We start from the raw sequence: 15,983 nt of genomic DNA on the forward strand, positions 1-15,983 counted from the left end.
GCCTGCACCCTCCAAAACTTCATCTGGCGCTCCTCTCCAGCGGGAGCCTGTTCCCCCTGCTGTGAATAAGCGCCAGTCCCCACCCAAGCTCCAAACCCACTTTCTACTCCAAGACTTCAGCAAGCAACGAGTTCCATGGAGGGAACCCAACGTGCCTGAGCCAGTCATGTCAAAGCCCATCGAACAAGAGCAGAGGCCAGAGCGAGAGGCCATGAAGAGGCGGGCTCAACAACAACGGGAGAATGCTGCCAGATACACCTCTTCGGGCAAGCTGCAATTTTTCACCGAGAGGGAAAACGAAATGGAAATTGCCGACTACTACGGATACGTCAAGTGAGAGCTGCTAGGATTCTTGGTGCCACCTTGGCTACCAGCTGTTCTTCCATACACAGGTAAGACAGGTATAGAACTGAATAAGTAAATGGAATACAATTAATAGACGAGTAACAAACCTTTCGAATTTTCAGATGCTGCTAACTGGGGCGTGAGAAAGGAAGGACTGAAAGTTGGATGGGAGAATGAAGGAAAGGGGTAAAAACTGAGCAAAGAGGAAGGAACTTGGCCCAGGGCTAGGAAGGCCAAAAGAGACGTATGGATTTAGGAAAGGAAGCAGGAGCGAGGATGAAATGGCAGAAGTAAAAAGCAGGGTCAGAGGTCTGGGTTGAAAGAACACAATTGGAGTAGAGTTGAAGGTGACAGAAGATGAGTCTAGGTTTACTAGGAGAAATAGAAAAAGTCTCTCGGGGACGCTGGCCTTAAGTCTCACAACCACCAGATAGGTATTTCAGAAAACAAGAGGTTCAGGACACATCTCTGAAAGGTCTGAGTTGCCTTATTCAGGTGTGACTGTAGTGGGGGAATAGGGAAATCTACCAGAGAAGTGGCTAGGGCTCAGAGTTATCCTAGGGGCAGCTGACGACAGGGGCAGAGCCAAGGGAACTGCTGGATCAGGAGGCCCACGAACAAAGCAGGGGCATAGCCGCCTGTCACTTCCCTGCCAGGAAGGAAGCCAGGTATATTACTGTAACCAAGGCACACTGGGGTCTTTACTGTATGGAGAACTTGGCTCCTGCCCGCAATCCTACGGCTCGGCGTCACACACAGGAAGTAGGGCCTCTGGGCAACCAGAAATGGGAATGGGACTGAAGGAGATTCAGCCCACAAATATCCGACCACCAGCTTCCACCTCTGCAGTCTGCCACCCTGTGTCTGCTCAACGCATCACAGAAACAAGTTTTCAAGGTGAGTATACAGACGGCAGAGAAAAGTTGAACAATGAGGTCGGCATTCAAAAATGGGGTCAAATCGACAGCTGGGAAGGGGTGTAGAGACAGGTAGAATTTAGATCCTGAGCCTTTAATAACCACTACCTTCTCTCAGTGCTCTCTGTTTTTAGACTCTATATGAGAACACCTAGGGCTTCCCTGGTGGCGCCTGCCAATGCAGGGGACACGGGTTCGAGCCCTGGTCTGCGAAGATCCCACATGCCGTGCAGCAACTAAGCGCATGTGCCACGACGACGGAGCCTGCATTCTAGAGCCCGTGAGCCTCAACTACCGAAGCCCACGTGCCTACAGCCCATGCTCCGCAACAAGAGAAGCCACCGCGATGAGATGCCCGCACACCGCAACCGAGAGTAGCCCCCGCTAGCCGCCAACTAGAGAAAGCCCGTGCACAGCAATGAGAGACCCAGTGCAGCCAAAAACATAAATACGTAGAATAAATAAGTTCAAACAGTAAATAAATACATAAACATAAATTACAAAAAAAAAGAACACCTAATGCAGGTGGGAAGGTGGGAGGGCCACCGTAGAGGTCATCTATGCTACATGTACAAGAACCCCGAGAGCACACCAATCGGTACCACACTTTTCACTGCTGTAGCCGATCGTTCCCCCTGTACTGCCACACTGTAGCACTCCCTTCCCTCATCTACTGCTATAGTCTCTTCGGAAGGTGTTTCCGAACTCTTGTTATCAGAGTGCCAGTTGAACTGTCCTCACTTCCTTCATTTATACCAGGATTGAAGACCTTGTGGTCCGAGATCCTGTCCAGAGAGCAAGCAGGCTAAGACTCTGTCTTTGTTGATGTATTTCATCAGAAAGGGCTCTACCCCCTCTCCTAGTTCATGGTGTGAAGTGTTCTTGGCCTCTCGGGAAAGTGGGGAGAATGGAAAGGACCCTATATGAGAATGCTAGGCTCTGTAAAACATTTCAGGTTTTTAAAAATAAGACTCATTTTGTATTGGACTGACAACAGTCCTATGAAATACAAAGAAGGCCGAGAATCAGTGACAGGAAAGGATCACCAGTAAGAACTACAACAGTCACCGCTTACCTCGTAGCATAGGGCACTGTCCGTGATCCTTAAGAAGAGTTAGTAGAAATGCCTTGCCCATCTTGCCCCTGAACCCCTTGAAAGGTACACGACTGCTGTGTTGGTGTTTAGGGGGAGCATCTCACTTACCAGGGACTGACTTCTCCCTTGATTCCTCTGTAGTGATGGAGACTTCCCCGCTGATGAAAAATTCCCTGGGATTGCAACCTCCAAGCCAGACAGCTTTCCTATGGAATGACAGAGAACTTGTCAAGGTGAAACACCAGTCTGCGGGAGAAAGGGAAGAAGAGAATGATGGAAATCGTTTCTGGGAAACTATTTTTACATTATGTGTTGTTTGTTCCCGGTAAATAAACTGAAATCTTCTTAACAGTAAAACAAAATCTAAACCACTAAAGCCAACAATACAGGAGTATAACGTTCGAAAAAAATTTCTTTGGCTGCGCAGCATGTGGGATCTTAGCTCCCCAACCAGGGATTGAACCCACGCCTGCTGCATTGGAAGCGCAGAGTCTTCACCACGGGACCACCGGGGAAGTCCCAGGACTATCACTTTTAAAGGAGAAGGTACAAACCCCTCGGTTCTATGAACTGGAGATTTTTAGTAAGAAGTCAATATATTTGTTGTTAGGCACATTTTATGTTAGGCTGTCTCCCTGCACAGGATGCAGGCGCCTTGAGAATGGAAGTCATATCCCTCTATAGTACGTCCCTCTTCTTTCTGCTTTGCAGTTTGCTGCTCCACTTGTTCAACCCCACCTAGTAATAACCTATACTTCCCTTGTTCCTGTTTTCCCATCTGGAAAACAGACAAAAGGCAACCAAACAACGCAAAGGTCTCAACAAATAAGGGATATCCAAAACCAGAGATGGCCAGAACTTCTGTACCCCTGATGAAATAGTCCTCATACAAAACCTGATAATCAAATTCCTTAATGCTAGGAATCACAGTGAAAAATAGTATCTGAACTGACTTCTGTCAGATGAGTGAGAACTAAGGTTAATTCAGTGTATCTGAAGCATAGAAAGTGAGGGCAAAAGTGGCACAAGATGGGGCTAGAGAAGCAGAGAGGATTCTAGACCACGCAGAGTCTTAAAGGCCAACAGTGTGTTTTCTATTCTCAAAACAATGCTTGTGAGCGATGTTTATGAGCAACGTTCCAACTTGCTTTGAAGGTTTCTTGTGTGAAGAGTGGATTGGAAGGAAACAAGATATATGGACACCAGTTAGGACCTAATCGCAACAGACAGGCAAGTTCAGTATTAGGAAGTTGAGGAAGAGCTGGCTGACAGATTCCAAAGAAATTCAGGAGATGAACTGAAGCGGGCTTAATGGGGTAGGAGATGGAGGAAAGGAAGGTCTTAGGGAATTCAAGGGTTTACTGCACACATGAGCAAAGTCTCAAAATTAATCATTTGAACGTACAGAGGCGGATCTCCCAAATGACACCGGTTAGGAAGCAACGGTACGCCCTTTAGAATTCCTAGAGACAACACAAATCAACTGTTTCGATGGAAAATTCGGCGGGACTCTTGATTTCCATGGGAATACAGAGAAAAGAGACACTGATCTGGCTTGCAGGTATATTTAGGAAGCTGTTAGCCGGACATCACCTACTAGTATCATGTAAGTAGGCCGTCCGAAGTAGGAAGCTTAGGGGAAAAACCTGGAGGAAAACTTAAAAGCTTAAGCCACACCTCTACACTACACCACCTTTCACAATTTCTTCTCAGATAAGCATCATCCCCATCAGTGAAGAAACTCGTTCGTACCTCATAATAGGAAAAACAGGCCTAAAGATTCAATGTGTGTCTTGGGAGGTCCCATCTATGCGATATCTTCCTGGGACCAGAAAAGGCCCCAGGAAGATCCATCTCTGCACCCCTGAAAGCTTACCACCAAGGAAAATGACTAGGTCCATAGATTTCCTCCCTCAAACCAGCTTACCTCACACATAGATCATTAGCAACTCCGCCCTTACTCACATTATCACAGTCACAAGAGTGGTTAGGGAGAAAAGCACTAACCAGGGGAACTAAAACAGAGGCAATCCAGGCCAAGCTGGGCTGGTGGCAGATATCTTGCTCCTTACGCTCGGGTGCATAATGCGACTCACCACAGTGCCTTTTTCACAGACCCTTTTGAACGTTTCTCCACAGAATCCAACAGCTCAAGTTAGTTCATGACGCTTCAAGGTCAACAATCGTCAAGAGAAAAACATGCAATATGTCTTACAATGTTGGATTCCTTACAAACAGGACAAGGAGATAACCATGTAGACAAAACCAGAGCATTTGAAAACATCTGTATTCTACAAACACACCAGTGAATGCTATAAATAAGGTACTATGACATAAAACAAAATGAAAACTAGATGTGAGACTGTTCTCTTCAGTGTACAGACTTCATGGCAGTTGCTGCACACTATCTAGCTACTTAGATCTTTAACTCTCTGTTCTGTTAATACCAAATGAGGCCCAAGTGTGTCAACCTGTTTCCCACAGAAACCAAAAAGTCTACATGCATCTCTTTTCTCCTGTGCCCTTTCACCTTACCTGCTCCCAATTCTCCACCAACGTCCTCCTCTTTCTCTAATTATTCTCCTCTTCATTTTGCTTGGCCTTGCCCCCAAGCATGCAAGACAGAGAGTCCTAGAGGTCCAAGATTCTAGAGTGGCTGTTTGCAAGGCGGAGGAGATTACAGTAACTGCCACACTGTATATACTTCTGTGCAAAGAAAAAGGGACAGTGTTCAGAATGTCTCTCACATATAACAAGAGCTGGAGATGGCAGGATACCTGTGTGGCCCAAGGAACTAGAGCTAGCAAATTATGGGCCAAACAATTGCAACCAAAGGCTGGAAGAGGAAAGGTCTGCAACCAGCTCTGTCTCCTAGCTCTCTGGTATTTGCTGCCAACGGGCAGAGTCTATTTCGTGAAGCATCAAGCACTGAAAAGAAGACTCCTGCTGCTGGAAGGTGACAGGAAGTAACGTCCAATGCAAGATCAAGGCTTGTCCTCGAAGCAATGCCCATAATGGAAGAAAAAAAAAAAAGAGAAAGCGGAAGAGAAATGTTAAGTCGCAAGTCCAACCTGGCCCCCAGCCTAGCCCAGCCCAAGGAAGGTAGGAGTCAAGGAGAAGAAACTAAAAGAGAAGAGCCTTGGACCACAACATTCTCCACAAGGTACACTCAAGAAACTTCACCCTACTCTTGAACCAAGTTACAAAGAGAGCTTCTTAATCCCTACTTTGGCTCCTTAAAAGCTGCTATCAGTTCACTCATTAGACACATCTGATTTCAGAACAACTGTAATAGTTCAAACTAGATGGCTCTTTCCTTCCTAAGGATTATTAATTAAATAAGATCTATATAGCTCTAAGTATATGATACATAAAATAGAATACTCTGTAGAATATAAGTAACTCTTAGTTCAGTGTATTAATGAACGTCTGTAAGAAATGTTGCAATGATTTCCCTAATGGAAGAGCCTGGGGGAGGTAAATCTGTCTTCTAGGATTTCCTCCTCCCCAAAGCTCAGAAACTCAGGTGTTGTTTTAGCTCTCCTACACTCTCTTCACCCAAGCCCGCCTTCCTGTTGGGGATCGGACCTCCCTATTGGCTCTCTCATACCTTTCAACTGCCTGCTTTGTGACATCACTCTCCTCCCAAACCTACTACCACTTGGTAGAGCCTTGGGGTTTCCGTGGAGCTGTTTGGACCAGTAACCAGTGACCTCTGTACTGGACACGTGCGCCGTTCAGCTGCAGCCACTCAGACATCCTCTAGTGTTGTCTCCTCATCCCTTGTACCTGCAGTGGATGCTTCCTCTTCTCTGACCATGTCAGGTAAGAAAAGAAACTTTGGAAAGTTTTGCGTTCGATTTCTTTTGCCCCTAAATTGAGTAGGAGATTCAAAATAGCATGGAATAATGAGGGAAAGTATTGAACTACAAGTCTGGAGACCTAATTTCACTTTTGACTTTGACGTTTACTATCTGTGTGACTTTGGACAAATCACTGGCTGTCTCACAAAGCCTGTTGCTTTCCTTAACTGTTACGTTAGGATACCACATTGGGTTGATCACTCTGATCCCCTTCTTTTCCAGTATTGAGCCTTAAAGGGTACCCATGTAGAAAACGAAATCAGACACTTCTCAAGAGTGTTTCAACAGAAACACAGAAAAGCCAGGGGACATAGAAAACTAGCAATATATACCAAGATGTTTCATCTCTAATGGTCTCCCTCCACTAGGATTTCGACTAGTTGAAAAGAGAGAATAGGGAGAGAGGATGGAGAGTACTGGGCTCTACAGGGAGGCACAGAGTCGAGCGTAAGGAAGTTTAGGACGGTTTTCATTAGCACAGGCCAACAGGCACCAAGAGATGGGAGAAAATGTAAGAATGAAGAGGGAAAGCATAGAGGAGCTCTCAAGAAAAACGGAGTTTGCAATGGAATGCTGATGGGAACCAAAGATTTTCAATTAAAGCAGAAACAGCACAGAGGGAAACCTGCTCAGAGCAGGGCAAAACCAAGTTGATGGTAGCAAACCCTTACATTAACAGACTAAGAAGGAAAGTAAGGCCAGAACAGGGGATCACCGGGAAAGGCAGCTTATCAGAAAAGTCATACTCCGTTTTCTTTCTTTTATTGCCTCTCTGAATACAGTTGGCCACTTGACAGTTTTGAATATAAACATTTTAGAAATACGTTTTAGAAATGATGCCTCCTATAAACAAGCAACCACAGTGGTTATCTAGGGGGCTGCTTTTCAGTGTTTTATTCTTTCTAATTTTTAAACTAGGTAGACATTTCACCAATTCAACATTTTAAGTGATATCTTCTAAATTGAATCAGAAGGACTATTTTCCTTGGTGTGATATGTAGGTTCTAAGGCAAGGCTGCTTTTCATTTTTACAGTTATTTCCTTCCTAACACAGAGAGCACATTGATCAACAGCCATCGTTCGCTTGTAGAGCTTAGCTACCGAAGAAGAAGAAGAAGAAGAAAAAGTCAAGCCCCACATCTCTAATTCCCCCCACTTAGGGAATTCCCTGGCGGTCCAGTGCTTAGGACTCGGTGCTTTCACGGCCAGGGCCACGCGGCGCGGCCAAAGAAACAAAACAAACAAACATCCACGTTTATCGAAAACCATATTGTGGAGTCCTGTGGATTTTCTTACATTTGAAAATCTTTTTTAATTGGATTCTAGGCATGATGGTTTTTTGAGGTTTTGGGATGCCATCTTCTTGGATGCTGAAGATGATTCTAATCTAAGTTCTAGGATAAATCCAAAAACCTTCCTGATACATTTTAAGCTTCCTTTCTGCTTATTATATAAGCTATATTCATTGAAATATATATTTCTCCTAGGCTTAATACCTCTTACTTGCTGGGTAAAAATATGAAGGAGCACAATAATGAAACTCTTTTACACTTATTATTTTGCTGTCTGCTTCGTACCGGTTTTCATTGAAATACTTGTCTATATGTGTTGTGGCTACCTATACATGCACATTTATTGCATTCTGTTGCTTGTTATGCATTTTTTACTGACATACCTTCTCTGTCTGTATGCATTGGCTAGGAATTCATTCACCTCTATCACCTCCATCGTGTCTTCTGGTTAATAGTATTCACTAAAATAGAGTGGGCAAAATTCACTTTCATAATATTGCATGGATGGTACAGAATGCCATTTGTTAGTAAATTCATTAGGCTTCGATACTTGCCACATACCCCAGTTTTCATTAATATCTATGGATTTCTTTTTCGTTAACGTAATATGCTTGTCATGATTTTTCTTTGTCTTTCTAGAACTTATTGTATCTTCCTCCATATAAATCATACGCAACAGATCAGCTTATTCATCTATTAATTATTACTGCTATTATTATTGGTGGTGGTGTTATAACCACTTTACAGGTGAGGAATCTGAAGTAATCAGATAACTTTTCCCTTTCCAAAAGCACTTAAGAAATCCACTTTCGGGTAATCATTTTGAGGTAGGATGAGAAACCGGGCTTGAAGAGGGCAAAAATGACTCTTTCAATTCACCAGTTGGACTGAGCTGTACGTCACCTCTAGGTAATAGCGTGGGAACTGCACAAGCAAAGGGAGACACTGAAGACGACAATGGTAATAGCCGTACTGTTTTCTAATGGACAAAAAAAATGCCTATATTATAAGTTCTATTTCTCCTGCTTTCTGGCAGTATCATGCTCAGAGTGGAGTCCTGGCAAGGAAGTCAGGATACTTAGGTTCTGAAACCTGGTAATGATACTAACATAATGAGAGAACTTGAACAAGTCAACCCGACCTCTCTGAGCCTCAGTTTCCTTACTCACGAAATGAGACTGAGAACATCGAAGTTCTCTAAGGGCCTCCTAGTTCTAAAATGCTTCCAGTCTAGGAAATAGCATAGAAGTCAATACGAGTGCAGGCTGAAGGGAAAGACAGGGCAGGGAGAAGGTTGCTTCCAGCCTAGAGAACAATCTCTGAACCACACCACTTGGCTCTTCTGCCCGTCTGTGCCCAAGATGGGAGCACAGGCAGTTAATAGAGAAGAGTGGAAAACTGCTCAGTCCTTACAGCCATCATCAACTGTCTGATTTTGGGTTTCTCAGGAAGTAGTGATAGTAGAGGTGTCCTGATAGCAAGAACCTTCAGATGATGCCGTTCCTCAAACGTAGTGAGAATTTCTCAACCTCCCTGAGTTTTTCATGACCCTCTTGTTCTTACAGAAAATTTCCAACATCCATCTCTACTTGGAACTCTAGATTCTCTGCAGCATTCTCCTCCTGTGGTGAGCAATGCAACTTCCCTAACACGAAGTGTCTGCAACTTCTCCAGAGTCTCTGCCCCTGCCGTCAGTTCGGCATCGGCTACTGGTACCCCTTTCCAGACACTCATGGGTAGTGCCTACCTTTACCAACATTCTAGCACGACTATGTTACCTGGAGTTACGGACCACAGCCAGATCTCCACTTCAGCTGCTTCCTATCCAGGTGTTCTTGAGTGGGACATCACAGCAAGCACTGAAAAGAATTCTTCTTCACTCGGAGACTTTACTCTGGCACTCACTGACCGGCATACAGCTGCTTCCTCCATGTTTCTGGCAGCCCAGTATGATAAAACTTCAGACGCCAATAACATGGTCCCTCTACATCCATCGCTTTCTGCCAGCCTTGCTCAGGGAACACCATGTCAGATTCCAAATCAGGGGCAGAGCCACCTGTCACTTACCTACCAGGAAGGAAGCCAGGTATATTACTATAACCAAGGCACACTGGGGTCTTTACTGTATGGAGAACTTGGCTCCTGCCCGCAATCCTATGGCTCTGTGTCATACACAGGAAGTAGGGCCTCTGTGCAACCAGAAATGGGAATGGGACTGAAGGAGATTCAGCCCACAAATATCCGACCACCAGCTTCCACCTCTGCAATCTGCCACCCTGTGTCTGCTCAACGCATCACAGAAACAAGTTTTCAAGGTGAGTACACAAACGGCAGAGAAAGTTGAAGAATGAGGTCGGCATTCAAAAATGGGGTCAAATCGACAGCTGGGAAGGGGTGTAGAGGCAGGTAGAATTTAGATCCTGAGCCTTTAATAACCACTACCTTCGCTCAGTGCCCTCTGTTTTTAGACTCTATATGAGAACACCTAGGGCTTCCCTGGTGGCGCCGTGGTTAAGAATCCGCCTGCCAATGCAATGCGGGGGACACGGGTTCGAGCCCTGGTCTGCGAAGATCCCACATGCCGTGCAGCAACTAAGCGCATGTGCCACAACGACGGAGCCTGCATTCTAGAGCCCGTGAGCCTCAACTACCGAAGCCCACGTGCCTACAGCCCATGCTCCGCAACAAGAGAAGCCACCGCGATGAGAAGCCCGCACACCGCAACCGAGAGTAGCCCCCGCTAGCCGCCAACTAGAGAAAGCCCGTGCACAGCAATGAGAGACCCAGTGCAGCCAAAAACATAAATACGTAGAATAAATAAGTTCAAACAGTAAATAAATACATAAACATAAATTACAAAAAAAAGAACACCTAATGCAGGTGGGAAGGTGGGAGGGCCACTGTAGAGGTCATCTATGCTACATGTACAAGAACGCCGAGAGCACACCAATCGGTACCACACTTTTCACTGCTGTAGCCGATCGTTCCCCCTGTACTGCCACACTGTAGCACTCCCTTCCCTCATCTACTGCTATAGTCTCTTCGGAAGGTGTTTCAGAACTCTTGTTATGTGAGTGCCAGTTGAACTGTCCTCACTTCCTTCATTTATACCAGGATTGAAGACCTTGTGGTCCGAGATCCTGTCCAGAGAGCAAGCAGGCTAAGACTCTGTCTTTGTTGATGTGTTTCATCAGCAAGGGCTCTACCCCCTCTCCTAGTTCATGGTGTGACGTGTTCTTGGCCTCTCGGGAAAGTGGGGAGAATGGAAAGGACCCTATATGAGAATGCTAGGCTTTGTAAAACATTTCAGGTTTTTAAAAATAAGACTCATTTTGTATTGGACTTATAACAGTCCTATGAAATACAAAGCGAGCCGAGAATCAGTGACAGGAAAGGCTCACCAGTAAGAATTACAACAGTCACCGCTTACCTCGTAGCATAGGGCACTGTCCGTGATCCTTAAGAAGAGTTAGTAGAAATGCCTTGCCCATCTTGCCCCTGAACCCCTTGAAAGGTACATGACTGCTGTGTTGGTGTTTAGGGGGAGCATCTCACTTACCAGGGACTGACTTCTCCCTTGATCCCTTTGTAGGGATGGAGACCTCCCCCCTGGTGATGAAAAATTCCCTGGGATTGCAACCTCCAAGCCAGACGTTTTGTGTGACACAAAGTCAAGAACTCCCCAAGTCCTGCAGTAGCAGAAACAGCCACATACTTGAGAGTAACCCACCATCTGAACTTGGGGACATTTCAGTGACAGCTCCAGTCCAGAGTGCCAGGCGTCTCCTGGCCCTGCCTCCAGCTCCAAGCCAGGGACAAATAGAGAGTAAGCACGTGGATGATATCAAAACCAAGCTTTCAAAGCCTCTGGATGCCTACCAGATCCCAACAGAGAACCAAGATCCTCCACTACTCCCTTTAGGAATCCCTGATATTCACCAGCCGCTGGCCTGCACCGATCCCCTCAGCCAAGAGGAGCAGCCTGGTTCTGAAAATGCTGATCTGGGAGAGAACAGCCGGAGTCGTCAGGACCTAGGGACACTTGAAAATGGGATTGAACCTAGCAGTGGTCTTGCAGACATTACTACACTGGCGGAGGATATTCACCTTCCCCAGCTCTTTAATCCTTTGAAAGATCTTGATCAATCCCAAGGTCCCAACGTGATCAAAGCTAAAGACACCAGAGCCATTAAGGTGAATCAGGTGCAGGAAAAGCCAAGTGTCATAAAGGTTCCCTCTGATCAACCCAGGAAGAACAAACAGAAAGCCTCTGAGCCTATCAGTGGCGCTCCCAAGGCCAAAATCCAGCCAAAGAATCCAGAGTGCCTGTTAGGGGGAGAAGTGGTTATATGCCACGCTGCAGTCAGTGACAGGGCTCCTGTGAACACGGCCAAGCACTCTCAAGGCAAACCTCAGAAAGCTGCATCCAGAAAGATCAGCAAAACTAAGAGCCACGGGCAGGAAAAGACCAAAAGGACCAGAGGGAGAAACAAGGCTGAGGAGAACAAGCAGTCAGGGAACAAAGTCAAGGCAGAAGAGAAGCCAGCAATCCCCCACACGAAGCGAAAGGAACACCAAACTGAGCTTCTCCAACAGAGCTTTCAAAAGCCTCGAACCTCCCTTGGCGTGCGCATGCTGGAGTCTGTGAAGGTTCTTCATGCGCTGGGGAAGAAGAATGAGACGAAAACTGGGCGCTCTTCCTGTCGGCTCTTGGGAAAGTCAAGCAACCCCAAAGACCCCCAGCCACCCCCAGCTATCCAGCCATGGCGGCATACCCCACGTGAGGGGAAGGGTCCTGAGAAAACGCAAGTCCAAGCCCAGAAACCAGACAGCAGTGCTGAAACAGAGTGTCCGTCTCCAGCCCAGTATGAGCGGCCTCCTCCTGGGAAGGTCAAGTTGATACCTCTGCCTTTTTCTGCCTGGGACAAGCCTCAAGCTCGACCCGCTCCTCGGAGGCCACAGTCTCTGGCCTCACATCGGCCTGCTGGGGCTTACCGTGCCCAGCCTGGTTCTACTGACTCAGCTCAACCTGCTGCAGCCAATTCATCCCAGCCAGCTCCTGCCTCTTTGCCAGGCCCCGCCAAACCAGCTCAGCCAACTGTGACCAACCCAACCCAACCGGCTTGGCCCAACCATACCCAGCCTCGTGTCCCTCAGTCTGCTGCTCCTAGGCCTGCACCCTCCAAAACTTCATCTGGCGCTCCTCTCCAGCGGGAGCCTGTTCCCCCTGCTGTGAATAAGCGCCAGTCCCCACCCAAGCTCCAAACCCACTTTCTACTCCAAGACTTCAGCAAGCAACGAGTTCCATGGAGGGAACCCAACGTGCCTGAGCCAGTCATGTCAAAGCCCATCGAACAAGAGCAGAGGCCAGAGCGAGAGGCCATGAAGAGGCGGGCTCAACAACAACGGGAGAATGCTGCCAGATACACCTCTTCGGGCAAGCTGCAATTTTTCACCGAGAGGGAAAACGAAATGGAAATTGCCGACTACTACGGATACGTCAAGTGAGAGCTGCTAGGATTCTTGGTGCCACCTTGGCTACCAGCTGTTCTTCCATACACAGGTAAGACAGGTATAGAACTGAATAAGTAAATGGAATACAATTAATAGACGAGTAACAAACCTTTCGAATTTTCAGATGCTGCTAACTGGGGCGTGAGAAAGGAAGGACTGAAAGTTGGATGGGAGAATGAAGGAAAGGGGTAAAAACTGAGCAAAGAGGAAGGAACTTGGCCCAGGGCTAGGAAGGCCAAAAGAGACGTATGGATTTAGGAAAGGAAGCAGGAGCGAGGATGAAATGGCAGAAGTAAAAAGCAGGGTCAGAGGTCTGGGTTGAAAGAACACAATTGGAGTAGAGTTGAAGGTGACAGAAGATGAGTCTAGGTTTACTAGGAGAAATAGAAAAAGTCTCTCGGGGACGCTGGCCTTAAGTCTCACAACCACCAGATAGGTATTTCAGAAAACAAGAGGTTCAGGACACATCTCTGAAAGGTCTGAGTTGCCTTATTCAGGTGTGACTGTAGTGGGGGAATAGGGAAATCTACCAGAGAAGTGGCTAGGGCTCAGAGTTATCCTAGGGGCAGCTGACGACAGGGGCAGAGCCAAGGGAACTGCTGGATCAGGAGGCCCACGAACAAAGCAGGGGCATAGCCGCCTGTCACTTCCCTGCCAGGAAGGAAGCCAGGTATATTACTGTAACCAAGGCACACTGGGGTCTTTACTGTATGGAGAACTTGGCTCCTGCCCGCAATCCTACGGCTCGGCGTCACACACAGGAAGTAGGGCCTCTGGGCAACCAGAAATGGGAATGGGACTGAAGGAGATTCAGCCCACAAATATCCGACCACCAGCTTCCACCTCTGCAGTCTGCCACCCTGTGTCTGCTCAACGCATCACAGAAACAAGTTTTCAAGGTGAGTATACAGACGGCAGAGAAAAGTTGAACAATGAGGTCAGCATTCAAAAATGGGGTCAAATCGACAGCTGGGAAGGGGTGTAGAGACAGGTAGAATTTAGATCCTGAGCCTTTAATAACCACTACCTTCTCTCAGTGCTCTCTGTTTTTAGACTCTATATGAGAACACCTAGGGCTTCCCTGGTGGCGCCTGCCAATGCAGGGGACACGGGTTCGAGCCCTGGTCTGCGAAGATCCCACATGCCGTGCAGCAACTAAGCGCATGTGCCACGACGACGGAGCCTGCATTCTAGAGCCCGTGAGCCTCAACTACCGAAGCCCACGTGCCTACAGCCCATGCTCCGCAACAAGAGAAGCCACCGCGATGAGATGCCCGCACACCGCAACCGAGAGTAGCCCCCGCTAGCCGCCAACTAGAGAAAGCCCGTGCACAGCAATGAGAGACCCAGTGCAGCCAAAAACATAAATACGTAGAATAAATAAGTTCAAACAGTAAATAAATACATAAACATAAATTACAAAAAAAAAGAACACCTAATGCAGGTGGGAAGGTGGGAGGGCCACCGTAGAGGTCATCTATGCTACATGTACAAGAACCCCGAGAGCACACCAATCGGTACCACACTTTTCACTGCTGTAGCCGATCGTTCCCCCTGTACTGCCACACTGTAGCACTCCCTTCCCTCATCTACTGCTATAGTCTCTTCGGAAGGTGTTTCCGAACTCTTGTTATGAGAGTGCCAGTTGAACTGTCCTCACTTCCTTCATTTATACCAGGATTGAAGACCTTGTGGTCCGAGATCCTGTCCAGAGAGCAAGCAGGCTAAGGCTCTGTCTTTGTTGATGTATTTCATCACAAAGGGCTCTACCCCCTCTCCTAGTTCATGGTGTGAAGTGTTCTTGGCCTCTCGGGAAAGTGGGGAGAATGGAAAGGACCCTATATGAGAATGCTAGGCTCTGTAAAACATTTCAGGTTTTTAAAAATAAGACTCATTTTGTATTGGACTGACAACAGTCCTATGAAATACAAAGAAAGCCGAGAATCAGTGACAGGAAAGGATCACCAGTAAGAACTACAGCAGTCACCGCTTACCTCGTAGCATAGGGCACTGTCCGTGATCCTTAAGAAGAGTTAGTAGAAATGCCTTGCCCATCTTGCCCCTGAACCCCTTGAAAGGTACACGACTGCTGTGTTGGTGTTTAGGGGGAGCATCTCACTTACCAGGGACTGACTTCTCCCTTGATTCCTCTGTAGTGATGGAGACTTCCCCGCTGATGAAAAATTCCCTGGGATTGCAACCTCCAAGCCAGACAGCTTTCCTATGGAATGACAGAGAACTTGTCAAGGTGAAACACCAGTCTGCGGGAGAAAGGGAGGAAGAGAATGATGGAAATCGTTTCTGGGAAACTATTTTTACATTATGTGTTGTTTGTTCCCGGTAAATAAACTGAAATCTTCTTAACAGTACAACAAAATCTAAACCACTAAAGCCAACAATACAGGAGTATAACGTTCGAAAAAAATTTCTTTGGCTGCGCAGCATGTGGGATCTTAGCTCCCCAACCAGGGATTGAACCCACGCCTGCTGCATTGGAAGCGCAGAGTCTTCACCACGGGACCACCGGGGAAGTCCCAGGACTATCACTTTTAAAGGAGAAGGTACAAACCCCTCGGTTCTATGAACTGGAGATTTTTAGTAAGAAGTCAATATATTTGTTGTTAGGCACATTTTATGTTAGGCTGTCTCCCTGCACAGGATGCAGGCGCCTTGAGAATGGAAGTCATATCCCTCTATAGTACGTCCCTCTTCTTTCTGCTTTGCAGTTTGCTGCTCCACTTGTTCAACCCCACCTAGTAATAACCTATACTTCCCTTGTTCCTGTTTTCCCATCTGGAAAACAGACAAAAGGCAACCAAACAACGCAAAGGTCTCAACAAATAAGGGATATCCAAAACCAGAGATGGCCAGAACTTCTGTACCCCTGATGAAATAGTCCTCATACAAAACCTGATAATCAAATTCCTTAATGCTAGGAATCACAGTGAAAAATAGT

At 46.7% G+C, this 15,983-nt stretch overlaps 1 protein-coding gene and 1 pseudogene across 2 annotated transcripts in view; one reads left to right on the plus strand and one right to left on the minus strand.

Moving 5' to 3' along the window:
• Positions 1 to 2,399: 2,399 nt before the first annotated feature.
• LOC309622168 (uncharacterized protein) overlaps positions 2,400 to 15,983 on the minus strand; it is a 72,377-nt gene continuing 58,793 nt past the window's right edge. The window contains exons 6-7 of the mRNA XM_082409297.1: positions 15,151 to 15,288; positions 2,400 to 2,604 (exon numbers count right to left, since the gene is read on the minus strand). Coding sequence (XP_082265423.1) covers positions 2,459 to 2,604; positions 15,151 to 15,288 — 284 coding nt within the window. The 3' untranslated portion in view covers positions 2,400 to 2,458. The remainder of the gene's footprint in view (positions 2,605 to 15,150; positions 15,289 to 15,983) is intronic.
• LOC309622166 (uncharacterized protein C2orf78 pseudogene) lies at positions 6,144 to 13,021 on the plus strand (annotated as a pseudogene). The gene is made up of 3 exons: positions 6,144 to 6,183; positions 9,079 to 9,828; positions 11,106 to 13,021. The product of its transcript is annotated as an uncharacterized protein C2orf78 pseudogene (transcript).

Source organism: Balaenoptera borealis (genome assembly GCF_965194805.1).
Source record: "Balaenoptera borealis genome assembly, contig: HAP1_SCAFFOLD_1698, whole genome shotgun sequence".
NCBI classification, from domain to species: domain Eukaryota; kingdom Metazoa; phylum Chordata; class Mammalia; order Artiodactyla; family Balaenopteridae; genus Balaenoptera; species Balaenoptera borealis.